This window comes from Sapajus apella, unplaced genomic scaffold, assembly GCF_009761245.1.
Source record: "Sapajus apella isolate SASKATOON/1434 unplaced genomic scaffold, GSC_monkey_1.0 scaffold63, whole genome shotgun sequence".
NCBI lineage: Eukaryota > Metazoa > Chordata > Mammalia > Primates > Cebidae > Sapajus > Sapajus apella.
The window spans coordinates 863,848-884,869 of NW_022437003.1; the positions used below are offsets into that span (position 1 = coordinate 863,848).

The 21,022-nt window shown below is 42.8% G+C and overlaps 1 protein-coding gene across 1 annotated transcript; it reads right to left on the reverse strand.

Annotated features, from left to right (window-relative positions):
- Nucleotides 1–54: 54 nt before the first annotated feature.
- Nucleotides 55–20,677, reverse strand: NRSN1 (neurensin 1). The gene is made up of 4 exons (XM_032247629.1): nucleotides 20,529–20,677; nucleotides 18,677–18,743; nucleotides 12,739–12,936; nucleotides 55–1,910 (listed from the first exon to the last, which is right to left on the reverse strand). Exons 3-4 carry the CDS (start codon nucleotides 12,925–12,927, stop codon nucleotides 1,512–1,514), a joined length of 588 nt encoding a protein of 195 aa, XP_032103520.1. The 5' UTR covers nucleotides 12,928–12,936; nucleotides 18,677–18,743; nucleotides 20,529–20,677; the 3' UTR covers nucleotides 55–1,511.
- Nucleotides 20,678–21,022: the final 345 nt, after the last annotated feature.

A 21,022-nucleotide genomic window follows, 5' to 3' on the forward strand; every position in this document is an offset into this window, starting at 1 on the left:
CATGTTGGAGAGAAAATAACCACACTGAAGAAATGACAATGCAATCCAGGTTCCGCTCGTTTACATATTTTATTTATCCAGTGGAGGAAGGGAAAAAAAAAAAAAGACATGGCTCTAAGGTGGTACAATTCTAAGAAAATACCAAGGTCACATTTTCCATTTTCCTCAGTCTACTCTGAATCCACAAATTAAAAGTGCAAGGATGGGATGAACGTCTTGCTGGATCACAAAGCATCTTGTTTGAGAACAAAAACCCTTTTTAAGGTTAGTATCCACCAACGGCTTCCTTATTTGAGGATGGCTTACTTTTGTTTTTATAAAAATATGACGCCATTGTATACATTGCTGGGGTTGACTATTTAAGGGTAGATAGTGTGAAGGCTGCTGACTCATTGGCTTTCCAGGAGTCTAATTCTGAAAGAACCCACCATGCGTGAGAGCCACAAAACATTACAAACATCTGTTGGGGAGAGACTCGATGATATAACAAAATTCCACAGAAATGGAATCTTGGATGTTTGAGTGATGAGAGCCTAGACATATTATAATCCAGGACTCCCATTATGCAGAAGGGGAAAATGAGGTCTGAGAGGTTAAATAATTTCCCCAAGATCACACAGGTAGTAGAAGAAACTAAAATTTCCTGGTTTCTAATTCAGTACTTTGGAACACTGCATAAGTAGACTCTCTTAAAATTAATTTTTTTATCAAGACTTGAAAGTTGGCAATTTTAGCTTTATAAAAAAAAAATTGGATAGCAAATTCCTGCCTCTAAAAAATTTTTTTTTTTAATATTGGCCGGCGGTGGTGGCAGGTGCCTGTAGTCCCAGCTGCTTGGGAGGCTGAGGTGGGAGGATCACTTGAGCCCAGGAGTTCGAGGCTGCAGTGTGCTATGATTTCACCACTGCACTCCAACCTGGGCAAAAGAATAGCACTTCATCTCAAAGGAAAAAAAAACAAAAAGATTTGTGAATGCTGATAACTTTGTATTCAATGTCAGGAATCTCATGTCAAGATACAGTTAAAAGACATATTCAGATCAAAATTAAAAAATTCCATGTTTCTATGAACACACATGACAAAATCTTACACGTAGCGAGACAGGAATGGAAGACAGCACCACAAAGGAAAGATTAGATAAACCAACATTAGAAAATAAAGTGAACCACATTAGCCATTGGTGAGCTGGTCTAAACTGTTCGGCACTTTCAAATAACACGGAAAATAACACAGAGTCACAATTTATGAAAGAGGAGTTCCAGGGGGCTCCTGGTGGCCAGGCACAAGGAAGCACCCGTCTTAAGCAGCTGGATGCCCGTGCACAGACTCAGGCATGGCACTGACCTCTGCCAGAGCCGCCTGGACTGGGCAAGTGTGAGTCCACCCACCGTGCTGCCCACAGCTAAACACAGCCTTGGGGCAGTCCATGCCACATCTTCTTCCTCTCAAAAATCGGCCTGCTGCTTTTAACCACAGGCATAAATCAGACAAGAACTGGGGTGGGAAAGGTTTCAGGTTGCCGATAGAGGCTGGACATTTTGAACCCTGGACAAAGTGACTGGAATCGTCGTTTCCCCTGGCCCCGGAGCTTTTGTAATGGGCTGGGTGTGGGCTTTGATGTCTGCGATTCGTTCTTTAAACTTCTGCTGGAGGAACTTTTCTTCTTTGGAGTAGCTCTTTGCAAACACTGACATCAGCAGGCACCCTGCCATGGACGTGCCCCCGATGCAGAAGAGAACGGCTCCTGCCAGCTTATATATGTCAAGAGCACTGTTGAACTGGACAGCATGCGTGTCGACCACCACAAAATCGGCTTCACCAAATGCTTCGATTTTGGGGGGCACCAGAAAGCCCACTGCCAGAACAGTCAATCCGAGGATCACGAAGACTGCACCTGAGATGAGTCCGACCTAGAGGCAGATAACCACAGAAGACAGAGTGAGTGAGGAGGGTGCTTCCACTTTCCCTGAGCCCTCAAGGGCAGCACTTGTCTTATTTCTTGAGAGAAGTTAATATTTCTGTTATCCCAAATTTGCAGAAAACACCTACTTAATTTTCGGCTGTAAAAGGTGAAAGGGGATCTTCTTTCTAATTTTAATAGCAACCAAAAACTCCAGCATTCAGTCTTGAGATATACATATTTATTTGTTTTTTAAATTCTCATAACACTTTGTAATTGAGAAACTTTCCTTTGCTTCTTTTGCTTACCTTGTCTCACTTGGTCTTGAGGGAGATAAGTAGCCCTGATATCCAGGAGCTGGCCTTGCTGTGTCCCCCAGGCCTCGATGTTGTTAGAAGCTGGCTAGGGGCTCACAGCAAAGCCATGCTGCTCTGCCAGGCACCATCTCACAGAACAGTAACACGTGCTCATGCTGGGACCATGGTGTAGTGAGAAAACACAGTGCCCCTTCATCGCTTCTATGCACAGACAAAACAAGGTCCTTGTAAAATCACAAAAGGCTACATGGCCCCTTCTCCTGGCTCGTATGAATGAAGACTACTTCTTTACCCATGACAGCTTTAGTCTCACTCCAGTCTGCCCTCTCTATACATAAGAGTTACGAAGATATCCAGTCACAGCACTGTCCCTAACAATCCAGAATGAACTCTTTGTTCATTGGCCCCTCCCTGAAAGCACCCAACCAGAGCCCACATCCTATAATATTATACTTCCTTTCACACTCTCAGATTCCAACGCCCTACAGTCTCCTATGGTGACATTCTCTCTCACTGTAATGAGTAATACATTCACCTCCAGTAATACACAAATCAGCATGGAGCGGTGTTCCCAGTAGTTCTGGCTGGAGGACATGGACAGTCTTTGTAACTACTCACCTCTTTTCCAAGTAAGCAGAGAAGGAACCTTAATTGCCAGTTTACGGGTAAAGAAATGTAGTCTCAGAGAGGGTAAGTCATAGGCCAAAGATGGACAGTTAGCAAGCAGCAGAAGCAGGGTTAGAAGCCACAGAGCTGGTTCCCAGGCCAGTGCTCTTTCTCCTCTCACATGTAGCTATTTGGGCTGTACTTGTGCAAGTGCCAGGAAGTGTTCAGAATGGCAGGTGGAGGTTAAACTGCATTAGGTCAAGTTCTAATGAAATGTCACACACTAAAGATGGAAGTGATGTACCATTTGGTGGCTACGATCACAGGTTTGGAATAAATAGACTCACGCTTGGATTCTACCACCACTATCTAGCACTTGAATCACAGAAGGAAAGTTACATAAAGGCGCTTGTCATTGATTTCCCCATCTATGAAATAACAAATGCCCATAATACCTACCTCATAGAGGAGTTGCCAGGACTGAATGAGACTATGCATAAAAGCACTTAGCCTTGCATCTGGCAAAGTTACAAATTGTAATAAGTAGCTATTCTTCTTCTCATTTGGAAAGACACCACTTGTAAAATTGTTATGCTACATTGGTAACAGTATTACAGTTGCTCAGCACTTGGCATAAGGAATAGCTAACATTGTTACTTTTTAAACACATTTTTTCATTTCCTTCTGTTCTTTAGTTAGAATAACAAGGTTAGGAAAATAACCATATACATAACATCATTTACTCTTTAATATTTAAATTTTTGAGATAATACACTGATAAAGGAGGTTTGGCTAATAGAAGGAAAACATATTCACAAATCTATCACCCTAGCAAAAAAGTAACTGGTATTATTGAACATCTATTATGATCTGGGCTAGTGCTAGATGTGTTTTTCATTTAATCCTCACAAGCATCTTATGAGAAGTAGGTATTTTTATTCCCATTTCACCTATAAGAAATCTTATGTTTGCTTATAAGGTTAAAGAAGGATAGTTCAGCTGGGCATGGTGACCCACGCCCATAATCCTTAGCATTTTGGGAGGCCGAGGCAGGCAGATCACCTGAGGTCAGGGGTTTAACCAGCCTGACCAACATGATGAAACCCTGTCTCTACTAAAATTACAAAATTAGCTGGATGTGATGAGGCATGCCTGTAATCCCAGCTGCTTGGGAGGCTGAGTCAGGAGAATCACTTCTTGAACCCGGGGTGGGGGGCGGAGGTTGCAGTGAGCTGAGATCGTGCCATTGCACTCCAGCCTGGGCAACAAGAGCGAGACTCCATTTCAAAAAAAAAAAAAAAAAATAGAAGTATAGTTGATGGTCCCATAAATAGCAGATGGTGTGACCAGTTCTAATCCAGATCTGTGTGTGATCCTGCTACCCGTGGCGTTTCTTCTGCCCATACATAATACTTCACCAATTACTATTTTGTATATTTCTTTCTATTATTTTTATTTGAACCTCAAAGGAGTTTTAGCCACCATGTGTGAACAAATTTCCATTATGTCACATTGTAAGGAAACTGAAAATCAAGAGAGTCAATAGGATGTTTTTTGGAAAAAAAAAAAGCTGCTCTATGTAAGATGTAAGTACCACAGGAAAAATTGGGCTGTAAGATATAACATTTTGGATTGCTTTCTACATTTTTCTAAAAATGGTGGCAAGCACATTTACCTTCCAAGACTAACCATTATTTATAACTGTTAGAAAATGACTCACATCAGAAGATTCTGAAAGCACACATGAAATTAAATATCCATGGTGACATGCCTCCTATGTCACTAAATTACCTGCCTGCTGAAAAATTGGCATTAATTCTAAAAAGTAGCGGGTAGCCAAAAGGTATCTTTCCAGTTTCTGAGATTCTGAACAGCAAGTGAGACCACTGTGTGTCTGTCTTGCCTCCCAGAGCTCTGTTCCAGCCCGACACTCAATACACAACCCTGCCTGCCTAACGTAAACCACCAGCTTTACACAGAGGCAGGTGGTTGGTTCTCAGAGTAGTCTGCTCCTCAGCTGAGCAGTGCCTTCAATGAAAATCCACTCCTGGACTTTCCCTTGGAAGCTAAAAGGCAAACCATGGCTTGCAGATGGCAGATTCCTGCTCACTTGAAGAACTGGCCTTTCTGAGCCTGCTCCCCTTTCCCACTGACATGGGAGAATCAGAGAGGCTCGCCCTCTGTACTGGGAAAGCGGCATAGGGAACAGCTGACTTCAAGGCTTCTGAAGGTGCTTTCGATGCCAGTCCCTAATGAGAATCTCCAAGAGATGCACCCACTGGGAATTCCAGACCTGTTCAAGCACGGATGGAGAGCGTGGCATGCTAGATGTGAAGGAGTCAGTCATGAGCAGGCTGCTTCCAACCCTCTCACAGAGTATAGGGGAGGTGAGAAGGGCAGCTGGGATACAGTGGCTTAGTCCTGGTACCATGCTGGAGCACTGGAAGGAATAAAGATTGAGGGAGTGATTTCAACAACATCATAAAAATTGTCTCTGGACACAGTTCTAAGTCGAAGTCATCCCAGTTCTAACAGAAAGAGAGCTGTCAAACTGAGAGAGTCAAAATGTTGCAATGCAGAGGTTGTTTAAGGTTCTGAGGGAGCAAAGCAACGTTGTTTAGGGCCAAAGAGAAGAGCTGGAGTGCACTGGGAGGGTCCTCCTTCAGGCTCAGCGGAGCAGCCTGGAGCCTTGGGGTGGGAAGGCCAGTTCCAGTGGTGACAGAGAAGGGCCTCTCCTGGTGGTGACAAACCCCCGAAACAGCAGCGAGGACAGTTTTTGTGCTGTGACTTCCGATTCCACTCATGGCTGTGGGAGGATGTGTGAAAACCCAGTTCCTGCTGCTGGAAAGGAAAGTTGGAGAGGAAGGAGAACGTATTTGCATGCCAGAAATCCTGCTTGGTGGGGGCTGCAGGCCAGAGACTGCTGTTATTTTGACCAGCATCCTTTCATTGGATCCCGGTGAGATGATGAGGCCTGAAAATGCAGTTTACTCCACAGACAGAGCTGGCAGCAGTCACGGCACAGCTGTTCTGGCAGAGAGGAGGCAGGAATGACTGCTGGAAGCGTGAACCTGCATGGCAGGGGAAGAACAGCCTGGCGTGCAGGGAATGCTGGATGGAGCTGCGTGTCCAAGGCACCATCTGGGTTAGAGGTTATTTAGGGGAACCGTATCAAGGGCGAAGATGGGCTTTTTCTACTGCATCAGCCCTGAGGGCTGTGCTGACCTCTCCTGAGCAGGACGTGCGCTCTGAGCGTGATGTCTGCCAGCCGCGGGGACAGACTCTAGCTCCTCAGGCCCTGCTTGCCTCAGCTTGACACTGAGCTTTATGAAGCAAGAACTGATGCCTGGTGATGATCGAGGTCCTTCCACAGCCTGACCTCACAGTCGTCCTAGACCCTTTAACTGGATGGTGAAATCACATCACCTCTTCCACCTAACGGAGCTTCCTGCCTCCAGTGCATAAACACATTCAACTGCCTCCATCTTTGAAAGCAGCTCTCCAGCCCCGCCCCCTCTCTTCCTACTGCTCAAAGTCCTTTCTGCCCTTGACAGCCACGCCGAGGCCTCCGCAATTTCCTTAAACCTGCTTTTCTGAGGTTACAAACGATCTCTTAAGTGTCAAATTTAATGTCAAACTTAATTTATTTCTTCAGCTCACTTAAATCTTCTCCATTCATTGATATGAAATACTTACATTTGTTTTTGCGTTGTTTTGTTTTGTTTTTTGAGACGGAGTTTCGCTCTTGTTACCCAGGCTGGAGTGCAATGGCGCGATCTCGGCTCACCGCAACCTCCGCCTCCTGGGTTCAGGCAATTCTCCTGCCTCAGCCTCCTGAGTAGCTGGGATTACAGGCACGCGCCACCATGCCCAGCTGATTTTTTGTATTTTTAGTAGAGACGGGGCTTCACCGTGTTGACCAGGATGGTCTCGATCTCTTGACCTCGTGATCCACCCGCCTCGGCCTCCCAAAGTGCTGGGATTATAGGCGTGAGCCACCGCGCCCGGCCCTCACTTACACTTTTTTGAAGCCCTTCCCATGCTGTCTCTGACACTCTCTCTCCTCCCTGTATCTCTGCTCTAAACAACTCATGCTCAATCTGCTTTGCTGGATGTTCTTCGTAAATTATTGGTGTTCCCCAAGATTCTACCCTTCCTCACCTGTTCGAGAGACAGGGTCACTGTCTGTCCTGCAGGCTGGAGTGCAGCAGTGCAAGCATGGCTCATTGCAGCCGTCAACTCTTGGCCTGAAGCAATCCTCCATGCTTAGCCTGCTGAATCCTCTGGGGTTACAGGCACGCACCACCACACCTGGCTCAGGAGTCTACCCTTGACCTCCACCTCTTTTTATTCACTATGTTCTATTTACGGTTTAATTGGAAGCTGCAGTTTCAACTCCCACCTGTTACCAATGACTTCCAAACCTCCAACTCCAGCCTGGATTTTTGTCTTGAGCTCTAGACCATATTTCTGATAACCAACAGGAGAATCTATAGAAAAATGTTCCAAAGGCTCCTCAAACCCAAAAAATTAAAAATGGTACTGAGCAACTTCCTTCCCAATTTCTCTGTTTGTGTTCTTCCCATCCACCCAGCCATGAACTTGCTCCTCACAGTCAGAGTGGTGGATCATTCAATATTCGTCGCTCTCTCTCCTAAGCATCTCTTGAATCTTTTTCGTCCTGTCCTCTGCAGCCACTCTAATGGCACGGGCCATTATTATATCTTGCCTGGAACATTGCAATGGTATCCTGATGATCTCTATCACTCCATCCTTCAAAGACAAGCTGCGAAATCTTTTATAAACAGAAATTGTACCACATGGCTTCTCTTCTAGTCTTCCATAGGACATCAAGTCAAGTGAAATAAGCCAGGCACAGAAAGACAAATATTGCATGATCTCACTTATATGTGAAATCTAAAAAAGCTGAAATCATAGAAGTAGAGAGGAACTGGAAGGGAGTGGGAGAAAGGCTTGGGAAGATTTTGTTTAAAAGACACAAAATTTCAGTTAAGCGGAGTAAATTCAAGAGACCTGTTGGACAACATGGTGACTCCAGTCTATAACACTGTCTTGTCCTCTTGAACATTGCTGAAAGAATAGATTTTAAGTGTTCTTACCACAAAAAAGTATGTGAGGTAATGCATATATTAATTAGTTTGAGGTAGACATGCCACGTTGTATATGTATTTCAAAACGTATTGTACATGACAAATATATGCAACATTTATTTGTGATTTAAAAAGAAGAGTCTTCCACAGCTCCTCTCATCCCTAGTATAAAACTAACTTCTTAATATCTAACAAAACTTTGAAGGAAAATCCAAGGACTTAAGTTTAAACTGTGACTTAGCTGAAGAGGGGCAACTGGAGAGGTCAGGGCAGATGGGAGGAACTTAACCTGGGTCTTGAGAGGACACAGAGGGGCCGGAGTCACTTTGACAGTTAGTGCGGCTGTGGGGGAGGCGGTCATGCCTTGCACCTACACATCAGCAGCGAGCGCCCTCATGACATATTAACCTCTGACACAGGCTGATACAGTTTCTGAGACAGGTTGAGGAGAAGGCAAGAGGAGAACCCCGAAGTGAGAAGAGAATGACTAAGTCTGAGAAGACTGCTCCCATTGCTTTCACACCTGCATATGGCACTGTTTGCTGAATGGACGATCAAGTGGCAACAGCCTTAGTCAAGGTCAAAGGCAAAGATAAGAAAAAAAAAATTCCACCATAGCCTGATTGATTTTGGAGCAGCAGCAATGGGTGATGGGACTGTGTTACATCGATTTTTATGGAGGGCGTCAGCTGTGGGTAGTGAGATAAATTAGAAGTGGCTGAGGCAGTCATGCAGTAACCTAGGATTTCTGAGACAGAGAAAGTATGTGGCAGTGTGTGTGTGTGTGTGTGTGTGTGTGTGTGTGTGTGTTTACACTTCATCATTACATCCGTCCTAGGAAAGCCTAGCTTGAATATCATGCCCCCTCACTGTACTCAAGCTGAAAGACTATGAAGAAATGTCCATTACATAGCCCTTCAGAGTTTTCCGTGAACTGGCTCTTGTATACATTCCCATGTTCAATTCCTGACTCTTCAGCTTTTGAACATTTATCTCAGCCACAGGCAACTCTTTGCAGCCTCCTGAACATGCTCTACTCTCCCATGGCTCTTAGCTTTTGCAACGCTTTTCTCTCTGTTGGGATGCCCGGTTCCTGCTTGCTCACATGCAACCTCCTCTTGGAGCCATTTCTTCCCCTCAAACCCTGTGCTCCCAGTAAATCCTGTGCCTGCTTTAAAGTGGGGCATTTAGCATATTGCATTATTACAATCTGTGTACATGGCCACCTCCCCTATTTGGCTGCAAACTCCTTCAGGTCAAGGGCTATATCTTACTCAGACGTGAAGAAAAGATCTTCATATTTAAGAACAATATTTGTTCACCTCTGAAAAAGAGGAGCTTATTCCCATCAGAATCCCAGAGCCTCCCATATAGCCTGGTGCGTGTTGGACAGCTACATATTTGGAGAAAGAAAGGCAGAATGATACGGTGAAACAGATGTTATGCGGATGCATGTAATAAAGATTCTGTCTCAGACACATTTGATTCCAGTCTCTGTTCTCATTGAGTGCTGCTGCCCACTGCTTAAAGCTGCCTCAGGGACAGAGTCCTGCTAAAGCACTGTGAGCTCAGCCCCCGGTGAGAGGCCAGCATGGCCCCTGCAGCACTCCAGTGGAAGCAGGCAAAGGAGAAGCCGGCAGCTTGAGCCACCTACAGATGCAGTTTGAATAAAAGAAAAAACCACAAAAACAGAATGATAATAGAAACAAGAGCATAACTGGTGCCTTTTCCTGTGTTGGTACAAAGCGCTTCATAAATCCTTTGGAATGAATTCACTCATTTCCCTAGGAGGAAACTGAGCAATAGTTGGTTTATCCTTTGGTAGAGATAAGGTCTCTAAGACAGTGAATTCCTAGGTTAGTCAAGTTGACACTAGGCTTCTTGTTTTGTGGCTAAGGTACACATCTAGGACTCCAGCGCTACAGTAAATAAATATTTTTGGATCTTGATTGTGTAAAATGGAATGGAGAAATTAATGAAATCTGAATTCTGGGGTTGGTAATTTACTGTGAGTGAGTTCTGTGTTTTAAACACATAACCCGCATATTTTATTTGATGGGTTTACAGCTTCATGAATCACATAACCAGTGCTTTGGAGTTCCATGAACACTTACAATATTCTGTGTGTCAGTGGCATTGCAGGCTCTTGGCACAATAGAGCTGTCAGGCAAATAGCTTTTCTTTGACAAATAGGGAAACAAGCACCCACATATCTGGGTAAATACAAGATGTGCCGAGCTTGGCTGTGCGTTTCATTGGCTAAGGCCAGTAAGGATTCATCAGAGGTGAGATTTCTACAGGGCAAGGGTGCTGACTCGACCAGTTTTGATCTGCAGAATATGTGACAAGAATGTGATTTCGAATGAAGACACTTGGATCTTGGGTTATCTTTGCTACCAGGTGTGTTACCTAATACTTTATTAAGTCTATTTCAAGTTTTTTTTCCATTTAAGAACTCAGTGCTTTCTACAGCAACCAGTAATAGTAGCTAATATAGCTAATGCTTATTAAGTACATACCAAGACAGTGTTATGCTCTTTGTAAATATTATCTCATTTAATTCTCACATCTTTTATGTGGTAGGTGCCATAAGTATCACCATTAGAGGCCCCCATAAGGCCAAATAATTTGCTCAAGGTCGTAGAACGATTAAACAGAAGAGCTCGGATTTGAGCTCATGAAGTCTGCCGTTAGAATTCATATTCCCAATTATTTTGCTCTACTGCCTCCCGTGATACGCCCCTCCTGATACGCCTCTCCTGACACGCCCCTCCTGATATGCCTCTCCTGATACGCCCCTCCTGATACGCCTCTCCTGATACGCCCCTCCTGATACGCCTCTCCTGATACGCCTCTCGTCATATGCCCCTCCTGATACGCCTCTCCTGATACGCCCCTCCTGATACGCCTCTCCTGATACGCCTGTCCTGATACACCTCCCCTTGTCCGCCTCTCCTCGTCCGCCTCCCCTGATACGCCTCCCCTCGTCCGCCTCTCCTGATACGCCCCTCCTGATACGCCTCTCCTGATACGCCTCCCCTGATACACCTCCCCTCGTCCGCCTCTCCTCGTCCGCCTCTCCTCGTACGCCCCTCCTGATACGCCTCTCCTGATAGACCTCTCCTGATACACCTCTCCTCGTCCGCCTCTCCTTGTCCGCCTCTCCTCGTCCGCCTCTCCTGATACGCCTCTCCTGATATGCCTCTCCTCGTCCGCCTCTCCTTGTCCGCCTCTCCTCGTCCGCCTCTCCTGATACACCTCTCCTCATCCGCCTCTCCTTGTCCGCCTCTCCTCGTCCGCCTCTCCTCGTCCGCCTCTCCTGATACGCCTCTCCTTATACGGCCAGTAAGTTGCAAGTTTATGTCAATGTCTATGTCAGAAAGTTCTGGAATCTTTTGGGAGAAGCAAAGATTGTTAGAGCTGGGGGAAGACCTTGGCATCATCTGAGGTTCACCTTCTCAGTGTCCCTTCCTGAAGCCGCTTCCTTCTCTTAGTTTCTGAATGTTGGAACATCCCAATGCCCTCTTCTCTGCTACATCCATTTTCTCCTCCTGGATGATCTCAGAAGTCCAGTGCCTTGCATAGATTCTGTGTGTCAGTAACTCCCAGTCCACGAGCTGTAGGTTATATATTTAAATTGCCACTGGACATCCCTACTTGGTTGTCTAATAGGCGTATCCTTTAGCTAAATCTGACTACTTTTCACCACCTCTGTTAACTCCACCAGCATCTCTTGCCTGGCTACTTTAACACCCTCTAAATTAATCACCATCTTCCAGTGGCTCCCCATGTCTCTCGAGGTAAAAACCCAAGTCCTCACTACGGTGTACAAGGCTCTACATAAGTCATCTGTGCCGTGTTATTTTTCTTAATTTATTGCCTGTCCCTTTTCTCGCCCCACCCCAAACAGAGTAGAGACCTCTTGCTCTTTTTCAAACACACCAAACTTGTTTCCATTTCAGAGCTTCTGGACTCACTTCCCAGTCTAGGATGACGTTCAGCCAGGTCTGTTCCCTCAGCTTATCCTGGCCTTCACTGAGATGGCATCTCCTCTGAAAGCCTTTGACCATCAGCACATCCAAATCTGGTCTCCATCACTCCCTGTCATCCACAGCACTGTCACTACCTATCCTTCTGTCATGTGGTTTCTTGGTTTACAGTCTGTTTCCCATGAGAGATTGTAAGCTCCATGAGGGAGGTGACTTTTTCTTTTCCTGTTTAGCACTTTAACTCCAGCACTTTGAACCCTTTTGGCACCGAGTGGATGCTCACTAATTATCTAATGAGACTCCTTCATCTGGGGAAGCTAGGGTCAGAGGGCCCCATGGTCACACACTTGATAGAGGTAGATCTGGTGTACTGACCACTTCATTACATCTCGTCATTAACTCTCTCTAAATATGTAGTGATTTCCTTTTAATAACTGTTGCAACTTGTCAAAGGATATTTAACAACCCTGTAAGGGAGGCTAAAAGAATGTAATGTTTTGCCTATGAATGCCTTCAGTGAGTGAATTTAGTGGCACATTATTAATATGAGAATTGCACCTATTTATGTTTAACCTGCTCATCAATAATTGTGCTCTTTTTAGAGGCTTTCTTTGGCCCAAGGTTTGGATTCTTCTTTCCTAAGGGAAGAAAAATGCATTTAGTATCACCAAGAGTGATATACTGAGAAAAATACATTTAGTATCATCAGGAGTGATCACAGAGAGCACTAAGCCTCTTCATCCTCCACAGCTGCAGTATTAATTATGTCCAATAATTTTTCCATCCCCTAAGCTACACACATGCTCCTTTCTTACCTTCCAGAATACTGAGCTCCACCTGTTAGGTGATCTCTGGATCTGGAAATCATCCTCATACTCCCACATTGAGGCGGTACAGTCCTCATAAAACTGGTGCAGGTAGGACCGGACTCCGTAGCGCTGGTACCCGCCCTCGGCTGCAGCCTGTGCCTGCCTGGACCCACACACATTGCTGCAAGAACTCATCCTTCCCAGCTGGAATGACAACACCCACATGGATCAGTGCCACGGGCTTTGGCGTCAGGATCAAAAGACATAGGAAAGGTAAGAACCAGACTGAGTAATGTATGCCTAGTTGAACAATGCTCATTTCATTAGAGAAAAGGTACTTTTAAAGACCCCTCTTTCTTATAAGTGGCTCTTCTTTTTTGTTTAATGTAAAACTACCCTAATTACTCATGACTAGAACTGCATCTCCATAAATGAAATGAGACACAACAGCACAGCTCACATAAATTAGGTACACATTTAAGCATGAAGCACGCAATAAATGACAACAAAGAAGCTGAGATTTTCATGGCCTTGACAATAAATCTTTAATCTCTTAGAATCCAGTCGCCTTTGCACTTACATGTTAAAGAATTGGGCATGCATTCTCATTTGCTGAAGATGGAGTTTGTCTTAAACTGTCCTCTCAGATTTTTAACCATGTTTCCTTGTGAAATTTACACAGTGTTACTCTTATCAGTTCGAAATTTTGCCTTCCAGTCTCATGCATCTTCCTCTGACATTTTAACTAATTGTCAAGTTGTACAAAGCTGTATTAAAAAGCTGCTGAGCAACTTATGCCTCATGCTTTATTAATCACAAATGGCTTGGCCAATAATTTATACCTCACTAACTCTAACGCCATATATTTTAGTCATTATTTGTGGATCCATCTGTCCATGTGGGTGGCTAGAATATAATGTGGAGAGTGGACACAGCCTTTTGTTATTTTCCAGGAAGTATCCAGTGTAAGTAAGAACTCAGAGAACTGTTAAATAAAGCTATGTCCTGGGTAGGCTGCCTGGGGCTCCTGCTTTTTTAAGATGGAAATTTCTAGTTTATTTGACCTAATCGATACCTTTAGAGAGAGGCATTTATATGGATTTTGTTACTAATCATGGTTTTTTTTTAAAAAGAAAGAATTACTGAGGACAGTAATTTTGGTGAATAAGGGAATTGCCACTTATCATCTGTACTTTCTGATTGCCATATAAGCAAACAAATATATAGCTGGAAATGTGAAATAAGTGTTTGGATTTTTAAATTATCCTGTAGATAGATGAGAACACATAGAAACAGGAAGGGGAACAAAAAACACCGGGGCCTGTTGAGGGGTGGGAGTTAGGGGAGGGAGAGCATTAGGACAAACACCTAATGCATGTGGGGCTTAAAACTTAGGTAATGCATTTAGTGGGTGCAGCAAACCACCATGACACATATATACCTATGTGACAAAACTGCATGCTCTGCACATGTATTCCAGAACTTAAAGTATAATATAAAAAAGTGGAAATAATAAAATAAATACAAAATTTTGAAAGAATTCTTTAGTCCAGAATATAGCTGCCACACCATCGTTTGACTATAAATGAAGGTAATTATTTTTGTGTTTTCAAATAAATCAGACTTCTCCCAAAAAAATTATCCTGTAGATAGCTTTGGTTGTGTGGACATACATGGTCTATATGTGACAAAGTGAGCAACAACACAGAAGATTATTTTCCCATTAAGCCAGGTTTTCTCAGAGCCTGTGCTATAATCTATGCCAACGGCGGCATATTAAATGTTTCCAATTACTTGTCAAGCAACCAGCTAATAATGTTTATCTACAAAAGAAAAATAATGATCTACAGTCCCATCAAGTGCCTATATGTAGCCACTTAGTTTGATTGGATAGAATTATGGGCCTAAAATCAAAGTTGGAACCAGGGATAGTCAGCAATTCCTTGTCTAGTGGGCACAAAGTAAACCCATGAGAACATCTTTAAATATGTGTCCTTAGCTACACGAGTTTTGGTTTAAAATATAGTCAAATTGAGGAAAACATGACCCTGGTCTTAGAAAAATGAAGCAGCAGGTGCTATTAGTGGTTACCAGTAACCTAATACTTTTAGCTGTTGGTCAATTAAAACCAACTAACTGTTAGTGCCTGTGCTTTTTTCCTGTTTCAGGTATAGCTACCATATAAAGAAATCACCCAGGGAAAGAGCGCAGGGGGGCAAGAGTTTACACACACACACACACACACACACACACACACACACACATTTGCTTTTAAACATTTAGAAAGATGTGATTTCCTAAAAAGTCAAGATTTTTAGAATGTTCTTTGCCTGAGTGGAGCAGCAAAATACGGCAGATCAAAAGGATATGAACCTAGTTTTAATCTATTAAGCACTAGGATGATCTCTTCAGTACCTTCTATTTAATGCTTATACAATGAAATGATTAACAAGAGCCTATTACCATCGGCATATAAGTGGCATAATTTTAAAGGCATTTTCCTTTAAGGTATTCTAATGCAAATTTCAGCTAAGGGGAGATGGGATTGGTATTATTAACTCTGCTTTATCAACTAGGAAGCTCAAGCATAGAAAAGTCATCGACTAAAGCTTACACCATGAGTCAGGGAACAGATGAAAAATGACAGTTAATACAGGAAACAGGAGTATGGACTGAATCATGTATGTGCATAGTCAAACCACCTCCTCCAAAGATATATTTTCAGATTTTCTATAAAGCAAGAGACTTTAACATGAAAAAGGGACAAAAATAGTTATGATAGGAATTAAAAAAATCCCTCATAGCAACAGTGAGCGTTATTTTTCCTTAGATGCTGAAGTTGTTCTTTCTCAGGATGGAGCTTTGATTGTGTGATATATAATAGCCACTCCCTGCACAGCTTGCTTCTGGCACACTAGGTTAAATGTCTCTGCTTTATCAGATGAGACCCAGTTATCCAACTTTGTTAAATACAACATGGGTAAGATCATAAAAGAGATAGAAAGTGTCATAAAACAAATGTTTTGAGCCTGAGTGATTGAAGGCTCTACTTGAAGTCATGGATTTTTAGCTGTGTCAGCTACATTCCAGAAAAGGAACTCCAAAGAGCCTTACTTTCTCCTCCAGGGGCACAAAACATGAACAAGAACATGGCCCGTTTTGTGCTACCTACACAGGGCAGAGAATGGGCTGTAATGCCGGTTTTTGATCTGCAACTTACTGGTCAGGAGATTTCAGACAAGCTCATTAGCCTTTCTGGGCTATGGTTTCATCATCCTTAAAGTAACAGGGTTGGCCCAGATTAATCTTAATTCCTTCCAGATGTTGCTTTTTGGGATTTTTCGTGGGTCTGTACAGAATGACTCAATCATTTTTTATTGAACAAACAACTAGGTTTACTTATTTCCCACCTCCTTCTATATCCTTATTGACAGCTCAATTTACTGTATACTAGTATGTATGCAGCTTCCATTTAAAAAGGGCATATAACTAGTTAGGTTAGTTTCTTGCTACTAGGTAGACTAAATGTATGTTGTTTGTTTAACGAGTTAGCTCAGTATCATGTATGTTGCCTAACAGGCTTCCAGGGGTTTGAGAGGTGTCACACATCTTCCCAAACATACAACTACCTGGAATTCACTCCTCGGGAGAATAATTGGAAGAACAGGAATTTTAAAATACAACATGTTAGAGTGATGGTTTTGGACCTACAAAATCTCAGCAGAGAGTTACACATCTCCTGGGGAAGTCAGTAACTTTTTGTACAATGTCAGAGAATGTTACAGGTATTTAGAATTTTATTTGATTGATATTATAAAAAAGATATGTGAGGTCACTTGAAAAGGTCACTATAAAAACTGGGCAGTTATTAAATTTTATATAATAAACTAGAATTGAGACAGAAACAGAAGCTATGTGCAAAGGCTTTTTACCTTGGCTTAGTCGTTACATAAAGATCAAGGTTTCATAAGAATTTTGATGTCTGTATTTCAATTGCTGTAGTAGCAACAACAAAAAGGTTAAATCTATGACTGTTGTTAATGAACAGATTTTAGAGGGCTTTCTTTCTTTACAGAAAGCTTTAACATCACAGGAAGTACATGGATAGAAGGGATGAGTAAATCAATCCACGTTAGTCTTCGTTCTGTAAACACTCTAATGAAGCCTGTGGCATCCTCCCTGACAGCATGGCCATGATGATGGGGCACAAGCAACATTTGTGTGTGATCGTTTGGTTATCTATGAAGAGAGAGTTGTTTTTATTCTCTCTGAAGGATACTTCACTTGCTGATAAATGAGGATACATCCATGGTTTTCTTTTTATAATCTGTCCATAGCAACTGTCTCAGTTGCATGCACAGTCATACGTTAAATGAATATTCAATTCTTACCAACTCAGCACACCTATCATAACCCAGAGACCAGTGGAGGGAAAAAAATTATGCTGCCACTCCCTACCAAATTCTTCTGAGAGGCTTTCTATGATCAGCATATCTAAACATCAGCCTTCTGTTACTTTCTATACCCTTGTCTAGGTTTGTTTCACTTCCTACCGTCTTCCTAGCACTTCTTGCTACCTGATATTCTAAGTGTGGTTTATTTGCTTATGGTCTGATAGATCATATACATGATCTATTATAAGCTGCATGTAGGTAGGGACCTTTTTCTGTACTGTCTACCACTTGAATTTCCTGTACTTTAAGATTTCCTTCAGAGTTCTACATGGGTTGGTGTGGATGAAGGCCTGAGTAGTCCTCCATTTTTCATTCTTCCCTTCCTTCAGTGTTTTTAAAGCTCTACGTGCCAGACACCTGTGAGACAGATAATGGTTATGAAGATGAGTGGGGCAGTGTCTGCCCTCAGTGGGCTCTTGGGTTACAATGAGACACACTCATGAAGCAATAAACATAACAAAATGGGCATCATTAAGAGGTATTTACAACAGAAGGGAGTACAAATGCTGAGAATCCCTTGAATAATTCCTTTATTAGGGAAACAAACCCAGGCATGTGCTATTATGATATCACTATGTGTGCCAATAGACTATAGTATCAATGTGTTGGAAATTTAAGCTTCAGTCTAATATATGCAGTTACTTTTTATTTCCCTTTATAAATGTTCATAGCCTTGAAACAGAAATAAATCTTTATGCCTGATGAAACTCTAAGAACATCACAGGCATTGTATTATTTGTCTTCACAGTCTCCTTGAGAGAAGAGGCAGAAAATTGAGGCACAAAAAGAATGAGTGTTTTCCTGTGACACTATGTGTGAGTCAGTTGTGAGGCCAGGCACAGGCCCTGTTCTGTTTATTTTGTTTGAAATATCATTCAATTTTTCATGCTGCTTTTCTCTCCCATAAAATAATTCTGAGATAATGAGACTGAGGTTCTCATTAGAGCCACTTTTCCACAGGGCCAGTGCTGCAAAAGGCAAGGTATAGGCACATAGACAATTTAGACCACTTATTCAACACTGAGCTGAGAAGTCAGTTCCTTAAAAGATTCAATCAGACTCAAAGGGGATGCAGGAAGGCATGAAAGCCTGCCAACAGCTTTTTCATTTTTAAATCAGGCTTTCTGAAATTCTGTAAACATGGTCTAAAAACATGAACCATGCTTCTACCAATGGATTATTTCAGAGATATTTTATTTTTCTGAAAAAGTGGTAGAGATTGTGGCTTTATATTGAGTGATAAAAATACCTTATAAGTCAGTGGACATGTAACCACTTTTATAATTTTTAAAAAGGAGTAATGATGTAAGATTATCTTACTCGTTATCATTTACTTTAATTCTTCAAGATTTATTTTTTAAGAAAGGTACATAAAGTCCAAAGCCAAAATGAGAAAAGAAAAAAACCCATATTCGGTTTGAATCTCTTATCTATCTAGATACAGACACAGGGTGCTTATGAATCTACATGTGATAAGGTTTGAGTCTTACCTTTGAAGTCTTCTTCTTCTTCTTGTTTACTCCTTGATCTTTCTTTTTAATGACACATTCTTCAATCCTATTTAAGAAAAATAATCTCTGCAGAATGTAATCCAGATCAAAATCTAAATTTCATAGGCCATTAATATGACTGTTAATCATTTTAATATTGATAAAAGCATCAATGAAGAACTTCTTGTTTAAGAACTGAGATAGCTTTCTAAAAAACAAAAGTCTAACCTGTATTTTAAAGCTTTTCAATGAGTTCTCATAATAATTTATAAAGTGAATGATTTGACATAAAAAGGCTTTATAAATTATAACACACTGTACACATGCTATTCTTATTTTGATATAACTATATTTCATGTTAATAATACCAACTCGACTGATTCATTTATATTTTATAAATTCTAAATTTAAAAAAGTTACTTGCTTCCTAGATACTTCAGAATTGATCTTTTCTGGTGCTTGGTCTTATCATGTAAAATATGTGAGTCCTATAATCACTATATTTTCTGATACGTTTGTATGCGTTTTACACTTTGTAAGGCTCTTTGGATGATTCACTCATTAGGCTGAGTTTTACTCCTGTATCCGTTTTCTTCCTATCATGATCATTTTGCTTTCCAGCTGCCTAAGAAAAGCAGGTGCCCATGCAAAATTTAATTAAAAAGCCATTGCCAACTCTAAGGCTATTGCTTTCCTACATTACTCTAGTTATGTGAAATAAGATAATAACTGGGACCATATTTTTTAAAGGATCATTAAGAATTCTTTCTGATGAACAGGTCCCCATTAATTTGCAGGAGAACCTGAAGACTTCAGATGAGTAAGCCTAGCTGAGGCCTGAGAGTTTCCAGCATTTCTAGGGTCAGCCTATATGGACCAAAGCCAAATCTTCAGGACCCTTGTACTTTCCCCAAATTTAGTGAGTGATGTGTGAGCAGATTTGGGGAAAGAGGGAAATTGTATTAGCCTCCTGGATCTGGATAAGCAAAGGAAAACAAGCCAATCATAGGTCACTAAATTCACTACATTCTCCTCTTCCCCACTCCCTCAAGATTTGCCCTTCACCCCCATCTGTATCTCTTCCTTTCCTTTCTGTCTCTTCCTCTCTGAATTACATTTATCTTCTTTGTATCTGTCACCTCCGTTGTGTCTGAAGATTCCACACTTGCCCTTCACCAAAGGCTGGCTGATACAGAGCCCAAGGAGCTCTCCAAGGTCCTGAAAACATTTCTGTTAACAGTGCCAGGAACCAATCAAGCAAACATTAGCTGTTAAATTCCAGCTCTGTTTTCTTGAGGTCTCCAGACTCTTTGTGACCCCCACATTAAAGTTCCTTTCTAACAACACAAAGAAGTAGGTCCTGAGATCACAACCAAAACACTGAAACATTTTCAGACCTGGCACAGGAGTGGGGAGGGCCAGTGGAGGCTCAATTCAGCCTGAAAAACAAATCATACCAACTTTCCAAACTCTAAATACGTATTTTTGTCTCTTACCTATAACAGACAACTTTTCCTATCTTATGGAAAGGAAACTCCTAAGTTTTTAGCTGTACACCCCTCATAACCCCTACCCCCACCCCAAAATTCTTATATAACACAAGCCACAAACCAACCAAAGCATGGATCTGGCTCTTCCTCATTTGTGTGTTTCCATGGATTTTAATACGCATATTTTTTCGTGGAGATTGGGGCACATATAATAAACGTGAATGAAGGAGGGCGGGAGGGAGAGAGAGAGAGAACATTTAGGCATGAAGGAGGAGGAAGGAAAGAGAGGGAGGAGAGGAAGAACTGGAGAGAGACGTGTGGCGCATGGAAAGCCGCCACCCCTGGCCTCCGCATGGCTTTACCTGCCCCTCCGATCCCCTGACCCGTGGAGCAAGTGCAGCCAGCCTAGCCGCAGATCTCTCGCTGGGGTCCCATCGCCACTGCCGCCGCTGCCGCCGCCGCTCCGCCTCGGAGAGCTCGGCCCGCGCCTGATTGACAGCTGGGCGTCCCGCGTGCCCGCGCACCCGAGGCCCGCGCAGCCGCCGCCGCTGCCAGAGGGGCCGGGTTCCCGCGTGCCCAGAGCGGCGAGTGGGCGGGGCTGAGCGTCTGGCTCGCCCGGCCCACTCCTGCCTGCACCGCGGGGTGGTGCTTCCGTGAGGGCAGCTGGCAGGCAGGGCCTCTGCAAGGCTGGTTGCTGGGTCCTGCTGAGGCACCCCAGGACAGGCACCTTCTCTGCTTCTGTGCCTCTTCAAAGCTCTCTTCTGCCCAGACCATGATTTAGCCATAGAAGCCTGGTTCAATATACAGTCACGTGCCGCGTGATGATGGGGATGTGATGCTTTGAGAAATATGTGGT

What these genes read in the sequence shown, in the direction of transcription:
- NRSN1 (XM_032247629.1), bottom strand. Translation starts at nt 12,927, where the DNA reads ATGAGTTCTTGCAGCAATGTGTGTGGGTCCAGGCAGGCACAGGCTGCA. An exon ending in GGAGCTCAGTATTCTGGAAG is followed by an intron (nt 1,911 to 12,738) that starts GTAAGAAAGGAG and finishes ATCTGCCTCTAG; the next exon opens with GTCGGACTCATCTCAGGTGC.